Here is a 27,596-nt window from a genome sequence, read left to right on the forward strand (position 1 = left end):
TTCACGTGTTGTAAGAGTGGTATTAAATATAGTAATAATCTTAATGGTTTTTATATATATTTTTTAAATTTCATATTACAGCACTTTTTCAAAGCATTCTGTCAACTTAAGGAACTATATCCCTGTCTATAAAGAAGTCCTTGGCTTCCTGCCGTTGCGGACATAATATACGTTTCCCTTTGTTATTTTACTTTCTTTTTTTAGCTATGGTACATTCAATTAAGATATATTTATATCTTCTTCCGAATTTAACCGACAATCAGCTTTAGTGGACAAGCAATTTCCGATATAGTCTTTTTAAGCGAGGTTTCTACTGAATGAATATTGGTATAGTTCCTTAAGAATGTAGCTAATTACAATATCTTCCAGTCAGTATAATTTTTTTAAGAAGTCAAATTACCGCTATTCTTTTAAAACTGTTGTCAACTGCAGCATAAATAGGATCATCAGACCGTGCTGCTGACAGACATACATAACTTGCGAAAATGTAAAATGCGAGCCACCTGAATATGGTACTTTGAAATGCCAAGAAACATCTTCTATCTGTACTTCCACAGGATATTTGCGCAGCTAAAAACTACCAACATTTTAAATATATTAAAACATGATCGCAACAAACTGTGGAAAAATCGCCGCTGAATTTTTGATCACTTGCCATTTTAGAAATAAAAAAATGCTTAGAAATATCTTAAACCAGCGAACATCGCAACCATCGAAAAGCGTTTAATGTATAGCTAGGATTTCACTATTTTAGAAAAAAGTCGTGCTATCCTCGTGATGCTAATAAAAAGACGTATTCCGATAAAACAGAAGTTTTGTTTTGTGAAAAAAAAAAAAAAAAACGTGTCTTGTAGTGAACAAAAAAAAGCAACATGAGGAGGCAAGAGAGAAAACGTCACAAAAATATCAAAGAAGTACACATTTTATGAATTGGTGTAACAAGAGAAGGTTCTATGGTTCTAAAAGCGTCTTGAGAAATAAATAAATATCAGAATATTTATCTCAAGTTTTGCCGGAGAGATAAAGATATCAGAGTACATTTACAAAACTAAAATGTTTGCGAATCTTCAACAATCTATTAAAGTAATTTTAGTGTTTAATGTTTGTTGAAAATTAAAAATGCAGTTTAAGATGACACGAATGAAATAGTTTTTCAAAAGGCATCCATGATCGTTTTTGCACCAATTAGTGCAATTGGAAAATGCTTGCACATGCCCTAGTACTACAAGTAGTCAAGATAAAGAGATACAATCGATTTTAAATGCGTGTTAGGTAGTTTTCTTGTTTTTTTTTTTAGCTGCTATTAAATTCCAGACGAAGACGCAGTGCTTACTAATTCCCTGTTCAAGAAGAGACTTTTAATATATTATATCCAAATTACCGTGATTCTACATTATATGTTCGCCTCTTCAAGTTTAAGTTTAAGTTTAACGATACTAAACTGTACTTAAGAATACGGCATTCAACTTTTGTATTCGAATGTCAACAGAAAAAAGAAAAGAATTTTTATTTGTCATTATATGAACAAATGGTGGTAATAAGTCGTCACATCCAGGGACTAGTGGTTAACATCATGATATTTCAGATGAAAACAACTACAACTGTAAAGTTACTGAAATCGTTATCAAAGACCAAAATGTGGATATTTCTCAAAGGCAAGAATGAATTATCAGAAGAATACTTTCTAAGGATAGCAGTTTACAGTATTATTTACTACCCACAATAGGCAAATAGAAGAATGGAGTATTATCAATTTTGGTAGCAACAGTTACATGATGTGCCATTGTAGTTTTCGAATTAATAAAGGTCTAAACATTAGCTACTGGGGGTGGGGGAGGAGTTACAAAGGGGGAAACTCTGCAATGATCATTCCATCTAGTAGCGGTCGTTGCCAACGAATTCTTAAATATGCAGAAGAGCACTCTCTTGCATAAGAAATTTGATCTGAATACGAGTACATCAGCAATGCCCGAAGGGATTTAAGACGGGTGTTTTTATCTTTGTCTCGTCTTTAATGGACCATAATTCGATTCCCGACCTTTAGTTTATATTTTTTATTTTTCTTCATTTCATTATTTTTTGATGAAATGTAGAGTTCACCTCAACTTTAAAATTCCACACCGCCATTTTGGCCAAAACTTTTTTAACAAAAGTTACGATGAACTCCATGTATTGCATTATATATGAAATTAAATTCATAAGTAAAGATATTGCGTACGAAATTAAATCTAAATTGTTACACACTAGATATACAAAAAATTTGCAAAAGCACACACCCAGGAACTAAAGAAGAGGGTGAAACCATTTCAGCTGATTCTATTTATGTACCTGTGTCCATAATCGAGGCGTCTATATTTTTCTACTATTTTGTTTTTTACATTTTACCAATATGATAGAGTTAGATCAGCTTGGTTCTGGATTTAGGAAGAAGTTCAATTGTTGTTGATATATTAGGATTTCCGAAGCATCAGCAATTAAGGCCATATTTCTTTGTGTATACTGTCTGTAAATTGCGTGTTCCTGGGGTCAATTTTCTGTTTGCTGGACGAAAAACCCCAGTTTGCTGGAGAAAAAAACCATAGAACCCTCGCCCGAGACCAACTAACTTAGCCAAGATATGATAGCCATCATATGATATGATCACAAGAACTTGTGATCATATCATATGATGACTTACATTTGCATACTGCAGGTTTGATTATTTGTTGGCACCAAGTACAAAAGGTTTCTAATTTTCTTTTGCCAGTGAGTGTACCACGTTGAAGCGGTAGTTGCAAACTACGACCAGTGAAGCTGAAGAAGTTTCAACTGCCACCTACATACGAGCAAAACTTAAAAATAAAAGTAGCGAGTCAAAATGAGAATTCGAAAATTTTAGAAATAAATAAGCAGACGCTTACACTCACCCAGAGAAGCAAGCACAGTCACACGGCCTATAGCTTAAAATATGGCGTATCTACTGCTGGAAATATGCTAGGAAATCCCCACTCCACTTAACCAAATGGGCGAATGCAGATACTCACTAAAAAAGAAAAACTAGAAGCAGGAAAGTTAGATAAACCACAGTGACCACCTCTACAAAGAAGCATCGGCCTTGTGGAAATTCCCAAAACACTCGCATTTTCTGTCATGGCTTGCTAACAGCAAGAGGACCACGGATGTCCTAAAGCGAGCGATCAAGACAGACACGACAAAAGAAAATACGTCTTAAATGGAGTGGGAGTTTCCAGCAGCAGTTGCACCATATTTTAAGTAAGTGACCGCGGGGGTTTGCTTGCTTCCTTGAATGAGTGTAGGCAACTGCTTATTTATTTATTTCTAAAATTTTCTAAATCTTATTTTGACTCGCTACTTTTATGTTTTGCTCGTATGTAGTTGGCAGCTGGAACTTCTTTAGCATTACTGATTTCAGTTTTGCAACTATCCTTTTAACGTAGTGTACTCGTAAGAGTGTTAAATATTATTAATATATCGGATACACGTAATATTATTGCTTTCATTCCTGGGTAATCCTTTGCTGCCACGCAAACTTAGGTCATGTCCGGAATCACCATTTCCAAATTCATAATGAACCATTAAGAAATTAAGATAAAACAGAAAATATATTTTTAAATTTGTTACATAGTAAATATATTATTATTATTTTTTTTTTTTTTGTCTGATGCTAATATATAATATTTATTGCAATAGTTGTCATAATGCCTGCCAGTAGATTTACAAAAACCAGTGGCTAGGGGTTTAACAAACAGGACTGGAAAATAGAGAATGAAATTTATACAAAGAAATAAATTAATAACATTGAAGAGAATAAGATAATGCAAATGCATTCAATCTGCATAATTTAAGAAACAAAGTTAAATTACTTTGAAATTAAATTTACCACTAAATATGATAATATAAAAGAAACATAGGTCTGTCGGAATATTAGGCATTAGCTAGAAAGTGGCAAATTTGAATACTGCCCTTAGAGATAATTCTCCGTGGAGTCAACATACATCCGCACATGAACAAAGCCATTAGATGATTGTGATGCTTGTCTCGGGGCTGGAACACATAAACCACATATCCAAATTAAAGGGATTCAGTCAGTTAGAAATCATGGCAGTGGTACTGACAAATTCCAAAATATGGCGCTGACGTTTTTCTAGGAAGAACCTCTGGAGATCAGCATCAACGGATTGGACTAAAGGAAGCATTTGGGCTCGGACACTACCTGACATGTTGCAGCATGTTAAAATTCGAGCAGAGTATCGAAGTGGCTCCTTAATACACACATATCTTAGATTCTAGGAGAAGAAATCTGACCGATAATTATTTTTAGAATGCACAGCAGCCTCCCTCATGTGCTAGTGTGGACAGTCGTATGATCCCTGTAGACCTAGGCAGGTAGGTTGTGCGCTGCCATAGAAGAAGCTGGTGTTTCCATGAGATCCAAAGAAGCCAGAACTCAGTAGCAAATAGCTACTGAGTTCTATAGCTACATGTGTTTAATAGTTACATGTGTTGCAGAACATCAGATTTAAACTACATAAAGAATTACCAAGTATAGCTGTTTTTGTTGTTGTAGGATATCATCAACTAAGGTCATAAAATTCGACTAAGGTCATAAAATTCTCGTATATACTGGCTGTAAATTGATTGTTTTCTCTGGTAGATTTTCGGTTTGTTGGGCGGAAAATTCGAGTTTCCAGGAAAAAAAAAAAAAAAAAAACATGCTATCCTCGCCTGAGACTGATTAACTCAGCCACGTTGTGAAAAAGGCCCATAAAAATTCCTCACGTTATCGATGGGACTCGAACTCAGGTGTTTTCCACCAGGTGTGTGGAGGATGGCTACAGATTAGTTGTCTCCATGTTTCTAACATGCGGTAAGCGTTTCTTATCTTTATACAGCATGGAGAAGAAAATTTACTAAGACCCGATCGATGTGATGACTGCAACTTGGATTAAAAACTACCCCAAGGTTGGTAGGATGGATTTTAAACCAAGAGAGAATTCCATCATCGCAAATTTGTTTGTCTGTACTTTGAGGGAAAAGTATATGAGAAAGGTTGTAATGAGTGCTAGTGTCTCATTATTAGGTCAATATGATCGGAGTGAGATGATTCAGTTCATCTGTGTAACAAACGATGTCCTTCCTATTTAACATTAGTGAGGTCATCAAAGCACTAAAGAGGAATCCCGATAATATACTACCTTGAGGGAACCCTGCACAAAAAGATCTTGTGAAAGCCTTGTTCTTGATCTTCAGTATAACACGTCTGTTAGAAAGCAGGAAGACAAGAAACTTAATATTAATTTCACAGAAAGCTCCTAGAAGGTTGATGCTGTCAAAAGTTGTTTTCAGGTAAAGTTAGGTTATTTATATTTCTCTTTTAACATCGAAAGCCTCAAAATGCATCAACAATGGCACCATGGAACTTAATTTTTATCCATTATTCATGTATTTGGTACGTGCTGTCAAGCTTCTGTTCTTCAAAATTATGAAATAATGTGACTAAGAGGTTGGAATAAAGAATTAATGCGTTATAATTATCCTTGCCATTCTGTTTCCAGTTTTGCGGGCCAGGAGCCAACAGTTCGTTGTGATTGCAGGGACATGTATTTTCGAATTGGTATATGTTTGTATGTGTGTGTGTGTATATATAAAAGTTTTCTAGAACGATTACATCACTCAAAAATCGTACTTCTGAGATAATCGACGAGGAAAATTTGGCTTTTAAAATTAGTTTGTTTAGAATTTAAGAAATTACGTTATTGTTGAAATATACTGTGATTCATTTCATCATACCCAGTGATAGTCAAAAGTAGGCTGGCTTGATCAACATTCCCTTATGGGTAACCAGAATACTCGAAAATTGAACCCCCCCTCCCTTTTGAGTTGTGCTTCTATTGCACCACTCAAAATTTGCGACTTGAGTCTCCTAAAGATGGAAGGTAATTAAGATGAAGAAAAACACAACATAAACAAGAGCTTTATTTATATTCATAAACTCAGAAACATGTATTAACTACATTTTAATCTTTGAGAGCATAGTTGTGGTAAAGCATAAATAAGAACAAGAAGTTAGTACATAATTATCGGTGTACAAACAAGCAAAATGGAAGAATTTAAGTCATTCTTAGAAAATTTATTTCTTCCGTAAATTAACTTTTAGACTTATAAAAAGCCGGCATGACATTTGGGAATTGTGTAATTGCTCAACAAACAGTGGAGCTCACTGTGCTTTTTTTTCGAAATCGGAATGGAACTATTGTAGCATTTTTTCAATTCGAAATCTACAAATGTCTCCAAAGGTTTTCTTGTCTTACTAGCTTTAACATTAACTGATTTAAAATCATTGTGTTTCTATGATGTTTTATAAAATAAAGAGTGCAAATGCTGCTTTTCTGCTTTAAAGCTAGCAATGTCATTGAATTTCACTTCATTAGTATTTTCATTAAATTTCATAGAAGTGAGTCGGGTGAAATATTTCAGGTTGTAAAAATTGCAATGACTCGTCTCTGTCACCTTGAAAGGGTTTCCTGTCTTTCTGGCAGTTCTATCTAACGTAACATATTGTGATGGGACGAATACAGGACAAGACTTTAGCGATATTTTAATATTTTTCTATAATAATGAGTTGCACAGTCACCCTCGTTTTGCGTATGATCTAGAACAAGAAATTTGCATTGCATTACACTCCAATACTGCCACAACTCAAAAAGGGTCACTATTGCACACAGACCGCGCTCCATTCAGCCCCCAGGTTGGGGCACACTGAAGAAGTACCACTGTTGACGCTTCTCGGTGCAGTAAAAACTCAGATGGCATGACGACACTTGTGTCACCTGGCGAGATAATATTGATCTCATTTTGTGCTGTTATTGCATAAATGTAGAGTCCACTGACCCAACAGTTGTATTAACTCAAAAATTAAGAATTTTGAGTTGTGCCACTATTGCAGCCAATGAGCGACATAGTCACAGGAGTTTACAATTAGTCGTTTTAACAAGAATATCTATCATTATTTGCGGTCATGTTGGCTCAAATCACGGTCAACTTAAGCTAATTGACCATTCAGCTGTGTCAGGGGCGGTAGGTGTTAAAAGTCTGTCGAAGTCACTTTCCACAGAATGATGTGTAAGGAACATTATTAGATAAAGCATAGTGAGATAAGAAAAAAAACACGAAAGATACGAACTTACAAGGGAAAATTGAAATGATAAATGATAAAAGAAAAGCAGTGCCATAAAAAGTGAAATTAGTAGGAGGTATCAGATAATCTCTTCACTTTTCTTAAAAACATGGAAAAAATTACGGGGCTAGAAATACTAGAAAAGACAAAAATAAATAAATAAAATTGAGATCATTCTAAATTAATTCGGGTGCAGCTGTTCATTGTATAATATTCGTATACCACACCAATATTTGTTTCATTATCCATTTGTATGATTGCAGTAAAGATTATAATGAATGAAAGTGATTTAGCAACAGATTTTATTAATTTATCATGTTTTCTTCAGCATTTATGCACTTTCTAACTTTCTATAACGTCATGAGCGTCATTTTTCTGACCGACATTTTTCATTCTGTAGCTGACTGATAAGAATATTGCCAATCAGCCGAGTTAGAATATTTTACACTCCTCACAAGAGCCGGCGACTCTAATTTTCATCTAATCAAGCATTACAAAAGCGTTGCCAGCTAAGTTTAATTGAAATTGATTCCATCATCTCCGTCAACAAATCCTCGCATTTTCCCAATAAACGTATTCTGTAGGCTAATAACAACACAATTAAGTAATTGTATGAGGGATGATTGTATAATGTTTATAATAAGTAGAATTAAACTATTTGTTAATTTGTATTCAACTTCGCTTCTTCATTGTTAAACCATTTAACTCCCGTCGCAATTCTATTAGTGGTGCCTCTAATGAAATTCGATGCTTATTTTAAAAACAAAACCGGCAAAGTTTCTCAGATAGCAAGATTTAAAACTGTCAGTTTCTGAATAAATAGTTGATACTATTTATTCAGCTATTCTATTTGCACGAAGTTGTCTTTGGATAACGCTTGAATATGTCTCTCGTCACAGGTTTGACGATTTTAATTAATTTGAAACACGTGATAATTATATGTCAATTTTTAAATTTCGCGTACGTGAAATATCTTTTAATCATAATTGTAGCCTCCCAATGTTTTAGAAAAGGTTCTCTCTAATATTAGAAAATATTTCTTCCTTAACATTTGCGCATTTTGGCATACAGATGAGCAAATTTCCGTTTCTTCCAATTATATTAATTTGTTTCTTTTTTCGCGTGATCATCAACGTCTTTTAATAGTTAAAGGCTAATACATATACATTAAATGAAACACTGCAAACATGTTTCAAATCGATCCACTATCTTGGGTTCATGATATGCATTCGGAAATCCGTTATTGATTCAAACTAATAAAAAGAAGCTTTTTTTAACAGATGCAATGTGCCTGTGAAATGACGTTCACTCTTACTAGAAGATGAAATTCCTTCTTTCATGCCTAAATCTTATGGCATAGCTAATTCTTCCAGTTAGGGCTAAATCGAGTGATTAAAACGCAAAGGCTCCACCTGCCACAGGACGGATACTTGAGAAAATGAAGCGAGAACTTTCAGCGTTACTTTATCTGCAATTCTAATTTCATTTCATCTCCGCCAAGTGGAATCAATAGATCTTTTAGCACATTTCTATCCTCAGCTACAAGTCTCGAGCTCCCTAGCCATACCAGGACAAAGACGGATGTTTTAATCTGTTTGCTCGTGACACTGACAGATTTCTCCCGACAGTCTGATAACAGGAAGTTTCACGAAGCAGAAGGCCTAGCCACTTTAAGGCTAATTATAGTTTCACTAAGAACACAGAACTGACTAATGTTAAGGGGATTTGGAACAGAGGGGTCACAGCTGGAGGAGAATGAAAGGGGACAGAAAAATAACGGTACTGCCGCTGACTACCTCAGTCTTCTTTGAAGTAATGTATGATAGTGGGATCGGAATGTATAACTCGAAAGTTTATACCGAGCTCTGCTTCTTACTGTTAACACTGTTTAGAAGAAGAAACAACAAATTTCTTCCTTCGACATACTAATAGGCTGGTAAAAAAAAATTGAGAACAGCGACATGGCATGAATCTTTTATTTAACTTTTTACTCCAGGGGTAAATTTATATTTTTGCAGCACAGAAGAAATTAATTGAATCGGACATTATTTTGCGCAAAATAAATTAAATTTTTATTATTTTTTTTTTACGATTTCGATATGGTGTTAATAAATCCATACACTCCAAGAACCATTTATACACAAAACTGATAATACAAATAACTGATAATTAGAGATAACACTTTGAACTTGATTCGAGTATGGCAAACTTGCTATTCCTTTTTAAAAGCAATTTAAAAATTAATGTCACCACTTACGATTAATGTCTCTGATGATGGAGGGATGGTACTGCATTCCTCGTTGTGTCCAGATGAAATAACGTCTTGAATCTGTTTATAGGCTAAAACGGGACTCATCAGAGAACAAAACTGCACCCCATTTTTTTTATTTATTTTTTGTCAGAGTTCCAAGTCACATGTTAATGGTACCAGTTTCGACGAGCTCTACGGTGGTTTGGGCTAATGTGATACAATCCATCCAGTGGCTTCCTTGCGTAGAATCTACTTGAATTGAGCCTTTTTAAAACAGTCTAGTTGTAACTATTTTCCATAAAACGTGTTGCTTGTTGAAAATCTTGTCTAGTTGTAAATCTTGTTGCCGCAGCATCCTCAACAGGCAGTTGATGACAGGACATCGTAGGGTTCCATCTTGCTGCTATATCCAGATAGTGGTCTGTTTTGGTTGATATAGTTCTCGGGCGATCTCGGCCAGCTCTTCTTGTAATGGTTCCTGTCTCCTGAAACTTCTTCGATAATGCCGAGACACATTAAACCAACGTGCCACCTCCGCCTGCGACCAAGTCGACCAACGGCCTACCAACTTAAAGAATCGTCTAAACGACGATGACTGGCCATCTTGAGTACTGGAGATGTGGCTCTTCCACTGAGCAAGCCAAAAAATGGGAATGAAGTGATGCGGTCGCAACACGTGTTTTAATAGGCAGGAATATAATGTTTTGCATAATGTGTGTGTGCGGCTCTGTAAGGTGATAGATTGATTTCTATTGAAATGTCGGAATTTGCATGCATTTGATTGTGAAAGTGTCATCTTCGGCGACACTGTTCACAATAAAATTTTAATGAAAAACATTTTTTATTATGTTAATTTTGTCGAGCAGTAAGGTTACTTCTCATATTATTAAATCCTTCAAACTGAGTTGCGTCTTTCTTACTTTGAATAAGTAACGCTTCCGCAATATAAAAAAAAAAAAAAAATTGTTATTACTTATTCTCAGTGGGTAGCACGCTCAAATGGCCCTTTCAGGGACAGTTTCTTCTCGTCGGTCAGTGAGTAGGCTTAGATTGTTATTTGATTTTTTTTTTGGAGCATTAGCAACTAAGGCCATATTGTTCCGGGAAATGTGGTGGTCATTCCCTGACCTTTCCGCATCCTCCGTATTTTGTGGTGACGGGTTCGAACCCCGGTTTAATCAAGAAGCGTGTGCTACGCACTGCTGCTCCTTCTCACCTGGCTACGGAGGCGCCCAGTGAGTAGGCACCCGGTGGTATATATAGTGTATAGTGTATAGTGTGTTCGTGTCTAACGGCACCAGGGGTTTCCCCCATCTCCGCGTTGCTTTCATTGTAGGTGTACCAGTTCACTGGGAAGGCCAGAGATTTAAAAGTGTATGGATTTTGTAAGTGTAGTGTTGTGTTTCGTTGTTCTTCTGGCCATTTAGCCGCTAGACCCCTGCTGGGGCCCAACGTTGTCCACACTATGCCTCGGGGAGGCAGACCAGGTACCCAGTAATTTTGCGTTTTCACTCTGGCAGGTCCTGCCACCTAATTTCCTGAGATTTCAGTGGCAAGGACCTAAAAAAATAAAATAATAAAATAAAAAAAATAAAATAAAATAAAAAATGAAATAAAAAAATAAATAATAAAAAAATAATAAAAATAAATAAATAAAATAAAATAAAATATAAAAATAAATAAATAAAATAATTTAATAGTATTGGGAAGTAGTCGCTGAAAGGTAGACTGAAAGGGGTTTTCGTATGCATTTGGAATTTTGACAATTTTTTTTTTTTTTTTTTAATTTTGACATCCGCTAGTGTTTAGGCAGAGTAGGGGGAAGACTGAAGACAGGTGGGGGAAAGCCAGAAATATGGAGCCAATAGGGAAGGTGACCCCCAGGTCAGAGATTTAAATTTAGACTATGTGGGGTTACGCTGTGAAAGTGAACAGAGTAGGGAAGAGACTGAAGGCTGGGGGGAGGAAATAGGAAGTAAGGGGTCGATAGAGGAGGTGACCCCTGTGGTCAGTGGGGCAGGCCCATGTCCCACTAGGAGGAAAAGGAGGGCGAGGAGGGGAAGAGACAGTGAAACCATCTCCTTCCCTCCTCAGGGAAGTGGAAAGAAAGTACCGTGCAAGAGAGCACAGGTATAGCCTGTTGCGCTGGCAGCAGAGCTGCAATGAGGTCAAGTCCATGGTAGGTCTTCTATTTGAGTTCTACTTCTTTTAAAAAGATGTCAACTTCTAGGATTGTAGGTCATTCCTGGGACAAGTCCTGTCTTTGCAGTTCAGGTTGTTGAGGTTGTGTTTGCAGTCTATCATCAAGTTTTTCGGTTTTAATCTTCTTTCATTTAAAGAGGAGAAATGCTGGTTGGTGATTAGTTTTGTCTTTGCGTTGTCATGGTTGAGTGGCATTTCTTCTTTTTCTCAGTGAATGGCAATTTGTACCCTTCTTCTCGCGAAGAGGTCCTGGGCGAATCGTGACAATGCTTTATAATCCTCTTCGGTTTCAAGGAGGAGAAATTCTTGTCCTCTTGGAAGATATCTCACTTTTGCAATTAGAATACATCTTAGGTCTTCATATATGGGACAGTCAAACATAAGATGGTTCCAGTCTTCTATTTCTCCACAAGTGCAATGTGGGTTGTCTGTGAGTCTGAAGCCAGCGAGCTTTGCATTAAAGGGGCCATGCCCTGTCATTAAGTACGTTGTATGAAGTTCTGGGAAGAACAATGATGGTGATTTCGGGTATACTCTTTTTTTTTTTTTTTTTTTTTTTTTATGAGAACCCCAAACACGAGAGGTATTAAACCTATAGTACTTAGTACCGTGCTTGGGTTGGAGGTTGAGAAGACGAAAGAAGATATTTGTTGATATTGGACTTGAACTTCTGTAGATTGTAATTTTCAGGAAATACGTATGAAGGAAGGTTGTTCCAGAAAACGGCAGTTGAATGAATAAATGAGGAAGATGAAAAGTTGGTTCTGTGGGTTTGAAGTTGGACAGTAAATGGATGTTGGCTGGTGGCGGCACGTGTTCGGACTGTTTTGAAAGAGAGAGCGGGAATTATAGAAGCCAATTCAGAAGAACAGTGCCCATGGAAGTATCTGTAGAAGAGGCATGCAGCAGAAACAGTGCGTCTATGAGACAGCGAGTGGAGAGACTCTGTTAGAGATGAATCATTAATTAACCGAACTGCCCTCTTCTGAATGGAATCAAGAAGCCTGAGAGAGGTTTTAGGGGCACCACCCCAGATGTGGGAACAATATTCCATGGCAGGGCGGATTTGCGATTTATACAGAGTGAGCAGCTGTTTGGGAGAAAAGTAACGCCGAGAGCGAAAGAGAAAACCAAGTTTTTTTAGATGCAGAGGAAGCAATATTTCTAATGTGCTTGTGCCAAGAGAGATTAGAAGTCAGGGTAATCCCCAAAAGAGATATATCATTTTGCCTAGAAATTGGAGTGTCACTAAAGATAAGCATAGGAGCAGAAGAATCCTTTTTGCAAGATATAAGACAAGATTGAGTTTTAGAAGGGTTGAAATCAACTAAGTTGTCTTTGCCCCACTGGAGAATTACCTGAAGATCGGCATTTAAGGAATTGGCAGCAGATTTTCGAGAACTTAAAGCTGATTGAGCTGGACAAGGTTTCTCAAAATGGAAAGTTGAATGCAATGTGCTATCATCGGCAAAACTATGGATAGGATTTCCAGTCAATGGAAGAAGGTCATTGATATACAAGAGGAAAAGAGTGGGGGAAAGCACTGAACCTTGGGGGACACCGGCATTAGTGGAGAAGTTAGAAGACAGAGAGCCATTTACCATCACCCTCAGTGAGCGATCAGAGAGAAAACTGGATAACCAATTACTAAAAACAGTTGGCAAACCATAAGATGGAAGCTTGTTTAGAAGACCTTTATGCCAAACACGATCAAAAGCCTTTGAGATGTCAAGAGCAACTACTTGTGTTTCACCGAACCTTTCCATTGAATTAGTCCATAAATGGGTAACATAAGTCAGAATATCACCAGTGGATCGACACTGACGGAATCCATACTGGCGATCGTTGATCAGACGGAAAGTTTCTAGGTAGTTTAAGAGTTGGCGGTTAATTGATTTCTCCATTACTTTAGAAAGAGTAGAAGTAATTGCAATGGGACGATAATTGGATGGGAGGGATTTGTCACCCTTTTTTAGGAACTGGCTGGATATGAGCAAATTTCCAAGCAGAAGGAAAAACACCTTTGGAATAAGAAAGTGAAAAAAGGCGGCAAAGAATAGGAGTAAGTTCAGGAGCACAGGTTTTGAGAACATGTGGAGAAATACCATCAGGACCTGGAGCTTTCTTAGCATCAAGATTCATCAAAATCCTTCTGATATCCTTTTGACGGAAGACCACAGGAGGCATTGAATGGAGCGTGTTAGGAATGGTGGGAGGTGTTTTACCAAGATCATTAATACATGAGCTCAAAGAAAAATGGGATGCTAGCAGGTCAGCTTTATCCTTGGCTGAAGTGACAACAGAACCATCTGGTTTGGACAGAGGTGGGAGCAGAGATGGGCAAAAGTTGCGGCCAATAGCTTTGGCAAGAGACCAGAATGCTCGGCTACCATTAGGGCAAGAAGCAAGTTTTCTACTCTTAGCCTGTTCAAACTCTAGTTTGGACTGATTAATAACTGCTTTACAATTGTTGCGAGCTTTGGTGTAGGCAGAAAATGAAACTGAAGAATTAGAAACAAGCCAATTACGATATGCAACGTTCTTCTCTTGAACAGCCTTAGCACATTTATTGGAAAACCAAGGTTTAGATAAAGGACGAGATTTTAAAGTGGAGTGTCGGATAAAGGATTCCATTCCTGCAAGAATAATTTCACTGACACGATCTGAGCAAACGTTGACATCAGAAGTTTTGAAACAGTAATCAGACCAAGGAAAAGAAGAAAAGAAGTCTCGCAGGTCATCCCATTTTGCATTCTTGTAATGCCAAACAATACGAGGTTGGGAATAGCCATGAGATAAAGGTTCCATTGGAGAAGAGGCAATCACCAAGTTGTGATCTGAAGTGCCTAAAGGACCTCTCACTTCAACCTTGTACTTAGAAGGGTTGTTTGTGAGAAAAAGATCAAGCGTATTGGCTGTATGATTAGGATTGTCCGGTATTCTTGTAGGTAAATGAACAATCTGTGCTAGGTCATTAGTAATTGCAAAAGCCTCAGCATCTCGACCTGCTGGGTCGGTGTGACTAGAAAACGGAAGCCAGCTGGAGTTGTGAACGTTAAAATCACCAAGGAAAATTACCTCACTGTTAGGAAAGTTGGACTGGAGAAAGTCAAGTTGCAAAGAGAGGAAGTCAAAGAGCTCCAAGTGATTAGTGGAGTTGGGAGAACGGTAGAGACAACAGATGAATTTTACACAATGAGGTAGAGAGATTTTAAGCCAGAGAAGATCAAAGAGAGGAGATTCCAAATTGCCAAGTCTCTGACAGGGAATATCAGAACGGACATATGCACAAGTACCACCTTTGAGGCGAAAGGAATCATACAGCAAATAATTTGGACATCTGAGATGAGCAGTAGTTGAATCAACTGATAACTGAGATTCAGTCAGAAAAAGTACATGGGGTTTGGAAGACTGCAAGTGGAAATGGACATCGTTGAGATTAGAATTGAGACCACGTATATTTGTGAAATGAATTAGGAAGTCCTTGGGAGGTTTAGATCTTTTCGCAGATAAGCTTGCTCTATTATTTTGACAATTCATGGTGTATTCAATAGAAAGAAAAAGTGGGTGGGACATGCTGTATGAAGTAATGAAATTTTTGGATATGGCGTTCATGTGGCAAGAATATACCCAGATCCTTGACATAACGTGGCCTCGACAATGCTCCCCGCATACACACTACTCGGACTCCCTCCAGTCACTATCTGGCAGAGTAGAGGTAGCAAGATTATACACTAGCTGATCCGGAAGCTTCCTAGAGAGTTACCAATAGGTTCAGTCCGGTGTACTAACTAGCGGCCGGCCTGCGAACACCGTTTTAGAGCTGTACCCTCGAAATGTAAGGAATATTGGATCTCGCCACGACATTCATCATAACCTCAAAAATCATCAATCATACTGCATGATGGAAGAGATAGGGAAGGGTTGGCCGGAACTTAGCTCTAGAGACTAAACATGGGTTCCACCACTTCAAGCCTCCAATAAGCAAAGTGGTGGTATTTCACCGATTGATGAGAGTCAATTACCACCTAGTACTGCCTGGTAACATAGAGGGGCGGCGTTCCTCCATGTGGTGTGGGCGCCACACCTCGACCCCTGCTTACGTTGGTTCACACCTGGGTGGTCACCCACCATGTACTTGTGCATGAAGGTTATACCCAGGATTACTAACAGTCCCACCATCGTGAAGGTGCAAGCAGAGGATTTGGCTGTCATAGACCGTCCGGACTTCGCCGAAATTGGGTCCACTTTGACTTGAGTGTCACCCGAATATCAGTTCCATCAGCGTTTTAGACTCACAGGTAGCAAGAAAGCTTGTCTGGCATATCTGAGAGAATGTCTGTGACAGCCTCAAGGACCAAAACTTTTTTCCACACACAAACAGAGTTTGTGTGTGGAAAAAAATTGCGGGTGATCTCTCCTTTGGTGGTACCAGCCCATCTGTTTTGCCACTCCTGCAACAGGTGGGTCTGTAGGCGTACTTTTTCTGCCTTCCTATTATAAGTGGGATCAGTTGTAAAATTCAGGAAGGTAACTGAGACTCCTTTGGAAAGGTAATAGAGCATTCCAGTTCTAACGATTTCTAGGTCTAATGGGAGCGTTCCTGCTATTACTTGTAAGGCTGGTGTACTCACTGTACTGCAGGTGCGGGTTATGGCACGGAGGATGGATCGCTGTGTAGAATCCAGCGTTCTTCTATTCACTACTAATGTGGTCTTATCGTACCATATGGCCGAAGCATATGAGATTGCTGGTATGAAAACTGTCTTATAATAGAATGCCAGGGTTCTCTTGTTGAGGCCCCAGTCTCTACGTGAGACCCTGGCCACCAGGGCCGATTAGTTCCTGATCTTCGTTCTGATGTATTTAAGGTGTGGCTGAAAGGATAGTTTGCTGTCTAGGAGAATACCTAAATATTTGAGCTGTGGTGCCAATTTTATCGTGCTCTCATCAATTTTAATTTGGGATGGTCTACGCAGGTCGAGAGAGCCTTTAAGGAGAATGGATGAGGTTTTCACAGGTGATATTGTGAGAAAGTTCTTTGCTGCCCAAGTTTGAAGCAGTCGAAGGGCATGGTTGGCCAGGGTCTCAAGCTGAGCTCTTGAGTTTGCTTCCACTGTAAGGATCAGGTCATCTGCAAAAGCGTGGGATTTGACTTCTCCTAGGTCCATTCTCAAGAACTCATCGAAGACAACGTTCCAGAGCAATGGGCCCAGCACAGACCCCTGCGGACATCCTCTGTAGATCTCTTTTACTATATTCTTGTACGGGGTATTGATCTCGACCTTTCTCTGTGATAGGTAATCTTTTATAGTGTTGAATAGATTTATTGGCACCCTGGCCTCCCTCAGCCTACCGAAGACACTTGGCCACCAGAGTGAGTCAAATGCCCCAGCGAAGTCGATGGAGATCAGGAGGAAGTATTTCCTGCTGCATTCCCTCGCTGCAGTGAGCAGGTTTTTCAATGCATCTATTGTGGAGGAACCTGGTTTGAACCCATATTGGTTCACCGCCGGTAGTCCTGCTGCTTCATAGTGCTGGGAAATTCTTTTATGCAGTAATCTTTCGTATAGTTTACTCACCACTGATAGAAGTGCAATGGGTCTATACGAGTCTGGATTCTCTGGCTGTTTGGTTGGGTTCTTCAAAATTAACTTAATATTTGCTGTCTTCCATTCAGTTGGGTATTTTCCTGCTTCCATACAGCAGTTAAACAGATCCAGCAGAAGCTTCGGTGCATATTCAGCTACCTTTTTAACAATTTCCGGCTCGATCAGATCTAAGCCTGGACATTTCTTGGGTTTGATCCCTGCGACGGCTACTAGGAGCTCCTCCCGTGAGAAAGGGGGCTCCTGCTGTGATGTGTCATAATTCTGGTTTTCTTGGCACAATTGGTGCTGTTCTTGTTGGATTGGTATAGCTGGGTCCTTGAAAATAACGCCGGGAATATTTTCCATTGATTGCTCCCAAGTTGTGGAGAGTACACCCTGCGGTGTCCGAGTGGATGTTAAAACTTCGCCTCTGGGGAGTTTGTTGATGGTGACTTTGTAAACCACCCCCCAGGGGTTAGCATTTCCTGTTGTGGAGACCAAGCCCTCCCATGATCTCTTTTTACTTTTCTTGATAGTTTCTGTATAATGATTCCTGACATCTCTGTAGTGCTGCCTAAGCACTTCAACTTCTGCAGCTGGCCAGGTCCTCCGTGCTCTTTGGAAGTCTTTCCTTCTTTTAATTACTTCTTTCCTTAGTTGCTGAATCTCAGGTGTCCACCAGGGAACTGCACCAGGCAGTGGATTTTTTCTTTTTATAGCTGTTGCACTGGCACTTGTAATAATTTCTGTTACCTTGCGTTGGCATGAGTCAGGATCACTCCATTGGTCCAGCATCTCTTGGTTATTTTCTACAGTTGCAGTCAACATGTTCCTGAAGAGCTCCCAGTCTGCTTTACCTATGGCAAATCTGTTATGGAGTTGCTTGATTGGCGATGTTCTTGTTAGAGTTCTGGTAATTTGAAAGGTTATTACACGGTGATCTGATGTTGTCCATGAGTCTTGCACCCTCCAGTTGGTTACGAACGGTGCAATACTTTCTGTAGCAAGAGAGACGTCAATCGTGGACTCCCAAAGAGTGTTGCAAAAGGTCGAAAGCTGGTGTGGCTGATTAAGGACTGAGATCTGGGAGCCAAAGAGGAACTCCTCAAGAAGTTGGCCGTTCCTGGTACCCCGTCTGTCCGGTGTTGTGCTAAACCAGGCTGGCGAGCGGCAGTTTACGTCTGCACCAATTATTATCTTTTGATTCGGTAGTACATCAAGGAGGTGTTGTAAGTAATTAATTGCAAAAGTGATTTCTTCTCCGGGCCTACAATATAGTGCGACAATATAAACGGCGCCCAAGGCTGTAATAATGTGGGCGCAGGCAGCCCAAGCCGTACAAAGTTGTGTAATTCTCGTAGCAGTAATACGTTGGTTCCTGATTAGGATAGCCGCCCAGGGGGTGTCTACATCCGTCTGAATTATCTTGTAGTTCAGGGGATATCCCCTAACACTCTTTGCGTTCACATATGGCTCCTGGAGTATGACAATATCAGCATTTTCTTCGTCCGCTTTGACACGGATTTGGTCGGCCACTGCTCTGGCCCTCTGCGCATTTACTTGAAAGAACTTAATCATAGTAGTGTTAAACTTTTTATAATACGTGTCCCCATAATTGATTCGTCCTTGGTATAAACTTCTGGCTTTTTATGTAGGTTTGGACACTTGGGATCCCTGATTGAATGGTTGCAGTCCTATTCTCAGTGACTTGCAGTTTATGCAAACTGGCTCCTTGGCTTTGTTGGGGCAAGCATTGTAATCATGCCCTTTTCTCAGAGCAGTGACCACAGGTGGGGGTGGTTTGCATGCATGTGTGGGAGGTGTGGCCGTATTTGCAACACCTAAAGCATTTGGGCACGGCTATATGCTCCCGGAAGCGGTGGCTTCTCCATTCAGTGTAGATCCTGGCTTGATTCTTTATCATCTGCCATGCTTCTGGAGAGAGCTCCACGATCCAGTTTGTACTTGCGCCATTCCTGGATTTAGTAGAGTATCTTCGTATTACTAGATTGTGCGATTCCGCGTCAGGAAGTGTGTTTCGCAAATTCCTCTGATATATTTCTTCTGCTAGGTGTTGTGGTGAGATTTCTTTACTGACGTCAAAAATGGCTATGGACGGTCTCTTTCTTTTGGGTGGCTCAGCTTTCAGTCCAAGGGTTTCAATCTTGGGATTCTTAATGATGCTTTGCACTTCTTTTTCACTCTCTGTTTCAATTACCACTCCCACATTTCTCATCTTTCTAATTCCCTTAATTCTTGTTTGCTTTAAGTCCTCTTTCATGTTGGCTATTATCTTGTTTTAATGTCCTCACTAGTACAGGTTTCTTCTGTATCCTTTGGCCGGACTATCACTATATTCGGCGTTGGTAGAAGCGGTTTCTTTGTGATTGGTTTCTTTCCTGCTGTTGTTGATGGTGCTGGAATCCTCAAGGCATCGGAATAGGAGTGAGAACGCTGTGGCGTTTTATCTCTCTCTTCTAGTAAGGCATCAAGTTTTGCCTTAGTTTTTTCCTGTTCCAGATGCTCTGTAAGAAGGATTGTCTCTAACTGGCTCCATAAAGCGACAATATCGCCGCGAAGGGAAGTACTAATCCGGCTGGTTGGCTATTTCATAAGAGTTTCTAGTTTTGTCCTCAAGACAAGTACCTGTTCCAACACTGTACCCTCTGGTAGGGTAGGATCCAAGGATACAAATGATTGCTGTTTGTTTGGGCCATCCTTACTTTTTTCTGCTTGCTTTGCTCGGTCGTTCTCTGGGAGAATTTGCGAGTTGTTGTTTCCCTGCGATTCCTTTAGTTCGGATTGACTCCGTGTCTCACGATCAGAATTGGGTACAACCGTTTTCTTATACTTTTTCTTTGAGGTTGGGGTAGGCTTGGGGTACTCAGTCTCATCCAACAGCTCGACTTCAGGGGCATCTTGGGATTGATTTTCCCTCTTATCCTGGCACACAAATGTTTTCTCCATGATAATTCGCCTTACCGATTATAGTTCGGATAAACGGGATGTCTGTATCTATCTTTTGGAAAAAATAAAAAAATATAAAAAAAATAATAAAATAAAATAAATAAATAAAAAAATATAAATTTTCTTTCCTTTCCCTTTTCTTCCGATTGATCCAAACCACAAGTTCGTGGGATAATTTGTTTTAAAAGCTAAAGTTGATAAACGCTGTCAAGACGTCCAAGATTAAGAAAGAGTTGAGAGTCAGCCACGGAAAGTTTATGAAAGTGGGGAAGGGACACAGAATTCATTATAAAATCAGTTGTAGCACAGTGGAAGCGGCGAGCAAGACAATACATGTCTTGGTTTCGCTGTCGTCAGCGAGGGAGGTCAGTGAGAGGAGACCTGGTGAGAAGTTCAAGGTCAGCAGAGTTCCAGAATGTTCAAATACGCTCAAGTCACAAGCAAATCTAAACACTGTCAGCACACAAGGGGGGGGAAACCCACCCAGTCAAGGTCGCCTAGATATATTCGTTGCGGCCAAAGCACAGAGTGACCGCGCTCTCCAATGCTATGTCTATGGCGGCGTGGTGACCCGACCCATAGACAATAGCGCCAGATAAATAACGAAAATATCTTAGCGCAGAACCCAAAAATCAAAAAATAAACTTACTCCCAGGATAGTCCACACGACGAAGAATCCGGTGCCATAAGTTTTAAAACGAAAAACTCATTGTTAAGACTAATTTTAAAAGAAAAAATCAGGAGCAGTAAACTTGTGCGACTCTGTCCGTTGGTGTACACGCCATGATGTCCGGCACCCGGTGGTATGCGGAGGGTTGATTCAGTCTTTTGATAACGATTTTGACATTAATCCTGCTTGTGACGTATGGCAGCAATGTAATTTTTTTCCCGCAGGCGCAGTCCCAAACCTTATGAACAGGTGTATCAGTTGTAGAAGTTGTTTTAATGTCGACATACCTCGTAAATTGGACCCATGGTTGGATGGTTACATAACCGCACTTTCCGAAAAAGGGTACAGTTATGCGAAAATTATTGATAGGTGCAAGTCGAAAAATTTTAGTGTATCGAAGTTCAGTATCCAAAAGGTTTTGAATGGCAAAGGAAAATTCCGCGAAGCTGCTGCAAATGGGCGGAAAACACCGAAGAAACTGCAACCTGCTCCAAGTCGAACGAGGACGGTAGTACGAAAAGTGCAGTCGCTCGTTGTCAGTCAAAATCCAAAAGCCCAAAGAGCTATAGTGTCACGTGTGGGAACATCCCAGTTAACCGTTTGTCGCATAATCAATGAAAATTTGCAACTGGAGAAGAAGCACAAGGCAGTCGTACACCACCTAGGGGCAAGGCACATTGCAGAGCGGCGGATCAATGCTCGAAAACTCTACGAAAAATATCTGGCAGCTGAAAGGTGGAAATTCGTAGCAAATTGGACGAAGCGTGGGTGTATATCTCCTATTGCAACAAAATTCGAGCAATTTATTACCGTCACAGGGTGACAAGACCTTTCCAACATGGGCGCATCAGTGCAAGGAAAGTTTTGGCCGAGGTTTTATGGTTGTAGCCGGTTTTTGTTATAACGGCAAATTTGAGTTGCGTAGAGTCGCTAAAAACGTGAAAATCAACTCAATGTGTTACCAGACTGAAATTCTACAGCCGTTGTTTGAACGTGAAATAAGCACATTGTACGGTTCTGACGCTGAAAAGGTCTGGATGCACCAGGATAAAGTGTCCAGCCACAGTCACGTTCCACCCGTGCTTTTTTGCGGAGAATGGAAGCGGTGAAAGTTATTCGTTCCATTCCGTTTGAAGATATACCTGTTAAATCACCTGATGCCGCACCCATGGATTTTTGCGCATTCGGACTTTTGAAAAGAGTTCTCGGAAACCGCCGCCCCGGAACTGTTGAAAGTTGTGGAAAGTCTGCCAGCAGGAATGGGCCAAGATCGACTTGGCAGTTTAGCAGCGGGCTTTACTTCAATAAAAATTGCGATGCGTGGTGGCGGCACGGAATTTCGTAGTTTTAAAGGACTGTCCAAATCGTTATCAAAAGGCTGAATCAACAATCCGTAAAAGCTGACAATCCAGTTGCGAATTTATTTCACAATATGAGAAGTCATATTGTGAAATATGATTTCACAATATGACATCAGTTGCAGCTATTTCCGTTGCACTTTTTGTTATGCATTGCTCCAATCTTAATGTGGAGACGTTCGCTCTGCTAACTAACCAACAACATGTACAGGCAATTCACCTACGTTAGTCAGATAAGGAAGGTCTATTGAAGCTCGTTGTGCTGCACTGATCATTTAGTAGGGCAATCACGTGTCATTATTAGTGTAGTTTCACTGGTGACTTTTTACAGCGCTTTCTTGTTCTATGCATTAATGCAGTAAATGCAGTTCCTTGTGATGAATGATTTTAGTGGATTATCCATTGCTTTTCTCAGAACACAAACATCTCAGATGGCTCAGTAGTAATGTCCAGTTCCTTTTATTGTGGCAGACTCATTTGTGTCTCAGACGATAAGTACATCGGATGGTTTTAGTAAGATCATACAGTTCCTTTAACTGCGCGCGATTACGCATTTCTTCTTGGAGGGTTCTTATGCGGATGGACTTTAGACCTACTTTTGAATGGACGTCTCTCATTCTCTATGCAATATTATGAATTGTATATACAATTCATACACTATATGTTGTATATATGGTATTCTATATACACAGCCGGGTTGCACGAACTTGGTAGGGACCGCCTTTTACAATAAATAAATAAATGGAAAAAAGAAATGTTCTTTGCTCTCGTAGCCAGCGAGTTCGCATAATCTGCTAGCCTAACCGTTTCTGTGCTACTCTTACAGGTCAACTTGTAGCTGTTATGGACTTCAGTGCTCTTTATCTCTCTGTAACTTTTCCATGCCATCTTTTACTGCTCTATTAAACTGGCTAACTCAGTATTCATCCATCTCGGAATCCTTCTTGTGCTATGTATATTCGCATTATGACGTCTGTGACTGTAACTTTAAGAGCATATTATAATTCCGACGTATTTGCGCTCTGTGAGTTATTTCCCAGTTGATAAAGGCCACGTAACATCTTAAACTGTCGTAATCTCCTTTCTGAAATTAAAACCAGCTCCTTTGCCTTAACAACTGCTACCTCTCTCTCTCTCTCTCTCTCTCTCTCTCTCTCTCTTAGTACTCCGTGATTATTCCCTGCTAATGGTTCCTGGCTGATGATCACGTCGAGAATATTCCTGACCCTGGAACTTTCCCTAACATACTTTACAAACAGCTACAAATTTTACTAATTCCTGGTGGCAGCAGTAATTTGTCATTTTATTTTAAGATTAATAATAAAGAACAATTTCAGTAATTATAATTAAAAATATTGGCCAAACATTTCTAATGTTATTGTCGGGTAGTATTATTAAAGTCATTATTTAAAAAAATATAAATAAATAAATAAACATGCGTAGTATTATCAGCTTTCAGTCTCGATCAATATGATGTTACTTCAGTCAGTATTTGCATTAAGGTTTGCACGTCTTTGAAGTTCTTGGATTGTCCGGCTACAGTTTTGCATCCCCCTTGTTTTGCATCCCCCATCTGCGCTTTCTATCGTGAATATGGGTATTCAGTTTAATTCTATTTTTATTTTCAGTTTCATTCTATTTTTGCTTTTCTCTCTTAAGCCTTTTTCTCTAGGCTGTTTAATTACAGAATGATAGCAGGCAGCTTAGCACTTCACAAGCATCGTCCTTTGCAACAAAATTCCCACGTGTATAAAAGTGTTAGTTGGAATTGCTAATCTATAATCATTAATTCATGTAATATTTTTAAGTCATAATTATAACAAGACTTCAATAAATTATATTTATAAATGAAATAACTTTCTTCGAAGTCGTTTCACTCCTAAGGGTTGCCACTGCTGTTAATAATCTGTAACCAAAAAATAACACGCTAAGAATAATTTACTAATACCGGAAATATTAAAAGCAGCCGCCTACCTTGAGAAGTTAAACTGAAATGAGGGGCGCTAAAAGATATCTAGTGGACCATTCGGCCAAAGGTCAGCTAGGGAAAACACAATTCATTTCAGTGGTCGAGCGAGAATCGACGTATTCAATCAGGTACACGGCAGATACAGTCAACTGCACATTGGAGTAGACTGTACACACATCAAGTCAAAGAAAAACCGTCGTCACATATAATTTTCTCTCCTTCGCTTGACTCTTTTCATTTTTGAGGAATTTGCAAGAAATGGGCAAACTGAATAGGCAAGACAGCTGAATTTCAAAATTACCTCTATAGGACTGGAAATAGCCTCGGACAAGGAAGATGGAGAGGTGGCGACTCGTGGTTTTTCATATCAATATACAGGATGTTCCAAAAGGATTTAAGAGAATCAAAAAGCGCAACAGAATGCGGTTTTTACTTACTTAAAAATACGACTAATTGGGGAAAACCCTGGGGTCCGCTTCTCAACACTTGAATTACTTAAAAATATAATAATATTATAGCAGTTATAAGATTTTTTATGGAATCCAAACTTCAAAAAATTTACTGAGTTTAAATATCACAGGAAGGGGGCGCTATTGCGCTTTTTGCAGCATCGTCTCCCTCCGGTGTTACTTTGCACTAAATAAAGTGCATAGCACAGGAGGGCGCATAGGTTACTTTAGAGGTTTATATAACAGAGATATTCGATCTTGTCTGCAAATATGAGTGTCCTCGAAGACAAGCACAGGAGCAGTGGCTGTTTTTGAGAGAAATAAAACAGGACCGAGCTTTAGAAGGATTGAAGGTAACTAAGTTTTCTTCGCTCTATTAGAGAATTGACTGGAGAGAGCATTTAAGCAACTGATGGTAGATATCGGTAAGTTGATACTGTTTGTTTTCAATTATAGCAATTATAGTTTATTCAATTATAACAATTTGTGCCGGACATGGTGTATCAAACTGAAATATGCTAATGATAGCCCATTAGGCAAAAAGAGTTTAACACTGACATATGTAAAGTACTGCATATTGGTAGCAATAACCCCATATAGTAACGTATCAACTGTGTGACACTCGAGAGTGGTAGAGAATGAAAAGGACCTGGGGTAATTGTGCAGTCAGATATGAAGTTGCAGTCTTGCAGACAGTCTACAAGAATAGCTCATGGTGTCTAGTGAATAATATACAGGAATTTTTATAGCTTAAATAAATTATCCCGTTGTATAAATTATCAGGCCACACCTTGAGTACTGCGTACAGGTCTGGAGGCCTCATTTTAGGAAGGACGTTGAGTTGCTCGTACGAGTACAGAGAAGGGCAACGAGATTGGTCAATGGAACGAAGGGTTGCTCTTACCAATAAAGGCTTAAGTTCTGCAAATTGTAGCATCAAGGCACCTGCGGGGTGATCTGTATAAGGCCTTGAATGGTTTGAGCAAGCTCAATGCTGATGGGATTCTTCCTCTTGCCCAGATTAGTCACCCGAGGTGGACATAAATTCAAATTGAGAAAAGACAGTTTTAGAATAGATGTGCGGAAATTTGCCCTTAGCCAGCAGGTGGTTGTTTGCTGGAACAAACTTTCATCTGTGGTTGTAGAAGTTGACAGCTTAAATAAATTCAAAACATTTAGAGTTTGGTGAAATGTGAAGGTTGTTTTTTTTTTTTTTTTTTTTTTTTGACTGATGCTATGTAAGCTTGCTCTCTTTCATCATATGCCTCTAACAACGCCAATGTTAAGTTAGAAGACAGCGCGTCATCTACTACCAACTATAATGAACCTTCTGAGAGAAAACTGGATATTCAATTGCGAAAATAAAAAGTCAGCAGGCTATAGGATGGGAACTTGTTCGGAAGACCTTTACGCCAAACATGATCAAAATCTTTAGAAATATCAAGCGAAACTGCACGAGTTTCACCAATTTGTTTCAATTGAATTTGTCCAAAGATGAGTAACATACAGTACAACAGTAGGTTATTGTACAAAAAATGCTGTAATCAGTGGTTCGACACTGTCGGATTTCATGCTGGCGATCATTGATCAGTTGGAAGGCTTCGAAGTAGTTTAAGAGTTAGCAATTGAGGGTTTCTCCAATATTTTTGAAAGCTTAGGGATAAGTGTAATGGGACATAATCAAAAATGAGGGATTTGTCACCATCCATATCAGTAAATTTCCAAGTAAAAGAAAAAACGCCAGTGGAATAAAAATAGTTAAAAAGGCGACACAGAACAGGGGCAAGCTCAGGAACACAGGTTTTGACAACAAGTGGAGAAATTCCATTAGGGTTTGGCGCCTCCGCAGCCAGGTGGGAAGGAGCAGCAGTGCTTAGCACACGCTTCTTGATTAGACCGGGGTTCGAGCCTGTCACCACCAAATACGGAGGATGCGGAAAGGTCAGGGAATGACCACCGCATATTCCCGGAGCAATATGGCCTTAGTTGCCAATGCTCCTAAAAACCAAATAACAACAGCCATCAGGGTCTAGAGCTTCCTTGGTGGCAAGGTTAATCAGAATTCTTCTAAGATCTTTTTGTTGGAAGACCACGGGAAACATTTGAATGGAGTGTACTAGGTATGACATAAGGTCGTTTACCAAGATCGTCGGTACGAGAGTTAGAAGAAAAATGATATGCTATTTTGATTCAAACTATTTTCTTGAGCAGGATGCAATAGATCCATCAGATTTCCAGGACGATTAGCATTTGATATTTTACTAAAACATTTGGCAGGAGACCAGAATGCTCCTACTTACTCCAGTGTAGTACAGAATAGCCCTGTTTCAACAAGCGCGACAGGTTAAAGATTGTAGGCTGGCTGTTGCAGCTAGATGACACAAGTTTTGTCTTGGAGCAATATCGACATTCCTGTGTAAACTTCTTTCATTAGAACACCGTAGTCGGTTTCAAACAGATTCCTCCATATGTAGATAACTACGTGCACACATTTTAGCGTCTCGATATTGTTCACAGCAATTAGCATTGCACTCAGGATTTAGGGAAGGCTGACGATTTAACCAATTCAAATTTTACACTTTTTTTGTATTTGTTTTAATTAAATCTTTTGAAAGGAGCTGAAACTCGACAGTCTTCCCCTGGGTGCACTCCTGAACAACAAAATAAATAAAGTTACTATTCCACCTCCAATGAGCATCAGGACACACACACTCACGCACGCACGCATATACCAGTTCTGAAGGTGTAATCTTCTACTGCTGCTGCAGAAATCATCTGTTTCTTATACTGGGATAAAATATACGGTATATGTTTCAATCTAAAAAACCTTTTTAGTTTATATTAGATGGAAAGCTACAGTATAGTTTGTATTTACCAAAATATATGTCAATTTGTAGCATAGACTAATGAAGTTGGTTGATTGTTTAGAATTTACAGCCAAGGAAGCTAAAGCCAAGACGCA

General features: G+C 39.3%; 1 protein-coding gene across 1 annotated transcript; it reads right to left on the reverse strand.

Annotated features, from left to right (window-relative positions):
- Positions 1–2,728: 2,728 nt before the first annotated feature.
- On the reverse strand, positions 2,729–18,799 carry LOC150091121 (uncharacterized). The gene is made up of 3 exons (XM_090386054.1): positions 17,975–18,799; positions 17,213–17,557; positions 2,729–2,815 (listed from the first exon to the last, which is right to left on the reverse strand). Exons 1-3 carry the CDS (start codon positions 18,797–18,799, stop codon positions 2,729–2,731), a joined length of 1,257 nt encoding a protein of 418 aa, XP_090242180.1.
- Positions 18,800–27,596: the final 8,797 nt, after the last annotated feature.

This window comes from Mastigoproctus giganteus, chromosome 1, assembly GCF_048544385.1.
Source record: "Mastigoproctus giganteus isolate SK-2022 chromosome 1, ASM4854438v1, whole genome shotgun sequence".
Taxonomy (NCBI): Eukaryota; Metazoa; Arthropoda; class Arachnida; order Uropygi; family Thelyphonidae; genus Mastigoproctus; species Mastigoproctus giganteus.

Bases quoted from the DNA above. Each gene is read 5' to 3' on its own strand.
- LOC150091121 (XM_090386054.1), bottom strand. From the start codon at position 18,799: ATGATTAAGTTCTTTCAAGTAAATGCGCAGAGGGCCAGAGCAGTGGCC. The intron at 17,558-17,974 runs GTAACAGAAATT...GTTATTTTCAAG, and splicing joins CTGACTCATGCCAACGCAAG to GACCCAGCTATACCAATCCA. The intron at 2,816-17,212 runs GTGAGTAAACTA...GCTCGTATGTAG, and splicing joins CCATTGCACTTCTATCAGTG to GTGGCAGTTGAAACTTCTTC.